This window comes from Camellia sinensis, chromosome 12 (genome assembly GCF_055761805.1).
Source record: "Camellia sinensis isolate YWXY chromosome 12, ASM5576180v1, whole genome shotgun sequence".
NCBI lineage: Eukaryota > Viridiplantae > Streptophyta > Magnoliopsida > Ericales > Theaceae > Camellia > Camellia sinensis.
Window position 1 is genome coordinate 70,648,069 of NC_138972.1, and position 3,673 is coordinate 70,651,741.

Sequence of the window (3,673 nt, forward strand, 5' to 3'; positions counted from 1 at the left end):
ACAGTAACTCAGTCCGAGTTTTCCTCCAGTTGATTGCAAATGAGATTAGTAAAGGAAATCGCCCATTCTTAGTCCTTAACCAAGCAGGGTACAAGTCATTGGCAAGGAAATTTGAAAAAACAACAGGAAAAAAACATGGACTGAAATAGTTGAAGAATAAGTACATGACCTTGAAAAAAAAGTGGCAAGCGTGGACAAATTTGATGGATTCAAGCAAGGGAGTGTCCGGGATAGGCTTTGACTATGACACCGGGTTGTTTCAGGCACCTGATGAGTGGTGGGACAAGATGGAATCAGTAAGTACATGTTCAAACAAGTTTTATATTTGTCATTTACGGATACATTTTTTACTTCTTTATTTAACTTCAATAGAATTTATTTATATGAAATATAACGTCTGCCTCTTTCATACATCTATATTTTTGCAGATCAACAAGGCGTGTGCGAAGTTCAGGAAAAAAACTTTGGAACACCGTGACTTGATGGATACGGTCTTCATGGGGGCATCAGCTACTGGGAAGCATCGTTGGACCCCGGGAGAGAACCTTCCCGAACCTGCTGAGTACTCATCTGATTTAGTGTGTAGTTTGGGAGCCCAGCCATTTGCTGATCCGATAGCCGCAGGAGTACAGGACGTGGATTCTGATACTTCACTAGAGCATGTTCCGATTGAAAAGGCAAAAAGGAGAAAGACGCCATCAACAAGTGTTTCAAAGTCGAAGAAGGGAACAAGTGGTGCGTCTGTTATTGCGGAAAGCATGAACAGAATGACAGATGTGGTGCGTTCGAAGAATCAGCAGGTCACGGTGAGGCACCTCACAGGCAACGAATCGCTGTACACTATTTCCGAGTACATGCATAAACTGAGCAGTATTCCATCCCTGATTGCTACACCGTTATTCCACTTCGCCTCCACACTTATGGATAACGCCGATTACCGGGAGGTCATGATGTGCCAGCTTGATGACGACCACATCATTGGATGGCTTACACAGAAGCAGCTCCAGTGTACTGCGTCGGCGCCTTTTGCAAACCTGTTTGGGGGTCGCCGGATGTGATGTAGCGGTGTTACGAGTGTTGAAGATGCATGTCCTTCTCTTCCTTTTTAAAACTTTGACTTATGGTATTGTTGGCACTATACTAAAACAGGATGGTGGTGTGTGCATGTTTTTATTATGTCGTTTTTGTTTTTTTATTACTAGCTACGGGCAGCAACAAGTTTTAGGTAAGTGCATGGGTTAACGGAACGGAAGCATGGTTGTGCTTCGTTTTTGGGAAATGAATGGGATGTTTATGTTATAATATTTTCTGTGGTACATTTAAGACAGGGAATTATGTTTTACTTGCACGCTTTTGAATGCCTATATGTCGCAAGTTCATTTGTTAGTTTAGTTTGCTGGCTAGTTTTGTGGTTGTTACCACCATGGCCCCCCTGTAAAGCATAAGTTGAACAGCTTCTTTTTTTGTGCAATTCATATGATCATGCGTTCCAAATGACATTGGTGACGGCATTACTTTGATTAAAAACAATGTCGGCATTTTCTAATTGCAAACTTCAATAAAATTTAAGTCAATGAATCACGTGCCAACTGATTGAAAGGCTGCCACTCTTGTAGGTTTCGCATCAACGAAGACGCGATGAATCCCTGGGATGGAAGCAACCATGATGAAATAACGGAAATGCTTAATCAAATGGCGGTCCAGGTGCAACAAGAACAGAACTGCACATTTCTACAAGCATGCCAGTTGGCGACAGAATGGTACGAAAAACACATGAATAAAACGCTGTGTCGCACTTCTATACTAACCGGGAATACATGGATATGCGAACTATATGCGGGGCATATGGATCGATTTGAGGAAAGTGTTTGCATGCCGAAGGAAGTTTTTGCCGCATTGTGTGAGACATTAGTCAATGATTTTAGGTTACAAGTCCTGCAACGTCCCCATGGCTTAGCTGTTGAAGAAAGCGTTGCGATGTTTATCCATGTGTTGAAAGGGAAGCAAAATCGGGAAATCTAAGAACGGTTCCAACATTCCGGGGAGACTGTGTCGGGGCACGTGCATAACGTATTAACTTCCATGAAAGAGTTCACTGTTGTTCATTGCCGGCCCACATACAGTCAGCATCGTATACATCCATACGTGCAGTCTAGACGGAAATACCTACCGTTCAAGGTACTTCTAAAAAACATGATTGACATATAAATGAAGACAATATATTTTGTTTTTGTTATTATCTGCACGTGACGCTTTTATAAAAACGAAACACTTGTTACCCACTTACGCAACAAAACAATTTATCCATGTTTGCAGGACTGCATTGCCGCAATAGACAGAACACATGTCAGTGCATGGGTTACGGGGCCAGATGCGGCAACATATTTCGGTAGGAAATACTGTCACACGCAAAATATAATGGCCGCTGTCGATTTTGACATGTGTTTCATATTCATTTCCTGCGGATGGGAAGGAAGTATGCATGATAGTCGCATATTCAACGAGATACTAACAAATGACAATGTCGCCATCCCACATCCTGACGAAGGTAACACATGGTCCTGTTATTAGATTTATTAACAAATAAATTTTTCCTGAGAAAGAGTTAAATGAAAATGACGCTGAATGTTCGTTTTGGTGTCATACATTGTTGTCATGTCTGCAGGCAAATATTATCTTGTCGATTCTGGCTATCCAAACCGGATTGGTTACTTAGCACCATTCAAAGGCCACCGTTACCACCAACAAGAATTCCGACGTATTGCACGGAACGCGATGGCAAACACACCAAGGGAATTATTTAACAAAGTGCACTCGTCTTTACGCAGAATGGTGGAACGCACTTTCGGTGCCTGGAAAAATCGATGGGGGTTTATTCGAGACATGCCTCAGTATGAATTTGCAAATGTGCAAGTTCAGTTAGTAGGTGCATCAATGGCATTACATAATTATATACGGCGAAACACAGGTAACCCAAGAACTGTTCAGCCAATCTGTGACGAGGAAGAGGCAATGACAATAGTAAATGCCATACCAGAAGTTGAACATGACGAGGATGGTTTAATGGTTGGAGATGAGGACCCCCATATGGCATTGGTCCGCCTTCACATACGCGACAAATTATGTTACATGCGTAATAACGGAATGTTAGGAAATATATAGTAGTCGAAATAATTTTCGTATGGTTGTCACATAATGACACACGTGGAACAGACTGTATTCAAATATATTATCACGTACAATATGTATGAGTTTCCACGGGAATGTAACCCCTTCCAGTTGCTGACGTGCCTAACTTTGGAAAACAACAATCCATACGAATTTTGCTTGTGGAAAAACAAAAAAAGGTGAAACAAATAAAAACAAATGAAAAAGAAAACTAATACACAAATTGTCAAAGAAATAAAAAATTAACGCAATATCCGCCTAATCCAAACTCAAAAAAAAAATAAACAAATAAAAAATAAAAAATTTGGATTTTCAAAATTCAGCAGATCGAAACCCAACATACAAAAATTGTCAACAAAAAAAATTAAGCAAAAAATGCCAAAGCGAAACCCCCCCCCCCCCCAAAAAAACGCAAAAAAAGCAAAATCGAAACCCAACATGAAAAAATTAAAATAAAAAAAGAAGAACCAAAATATGGCAAATCCAAACCCAAAATAAAAAAAAA

At 40.4% G+C, this 3,673-nt stretch overlaps 1 protein-coding gene across 1 annotated transcript; it reads left to right on the top strand.

Moving 5' to 3' along the window:
* The first annotated feature begins 203 nt into the window (after nt 1-203).
* Nucleotides 204-1,058, top strand: LOC145803642 (uncharacterized). Its single transcript, XM_082896965.1, has 2 exons — nt 204-296; nt 429-1,058. The coding sequence occupies exons 1-2, from the start codon at nt 204-206 to the stop codon at nt 1,056-1,058; spliced, it is 723 nt and encodes a 240-aa protein (XP_082753091.1).
* Nucleotides 1,059-3,673: the final 2,615 nt, after the last annotated feature.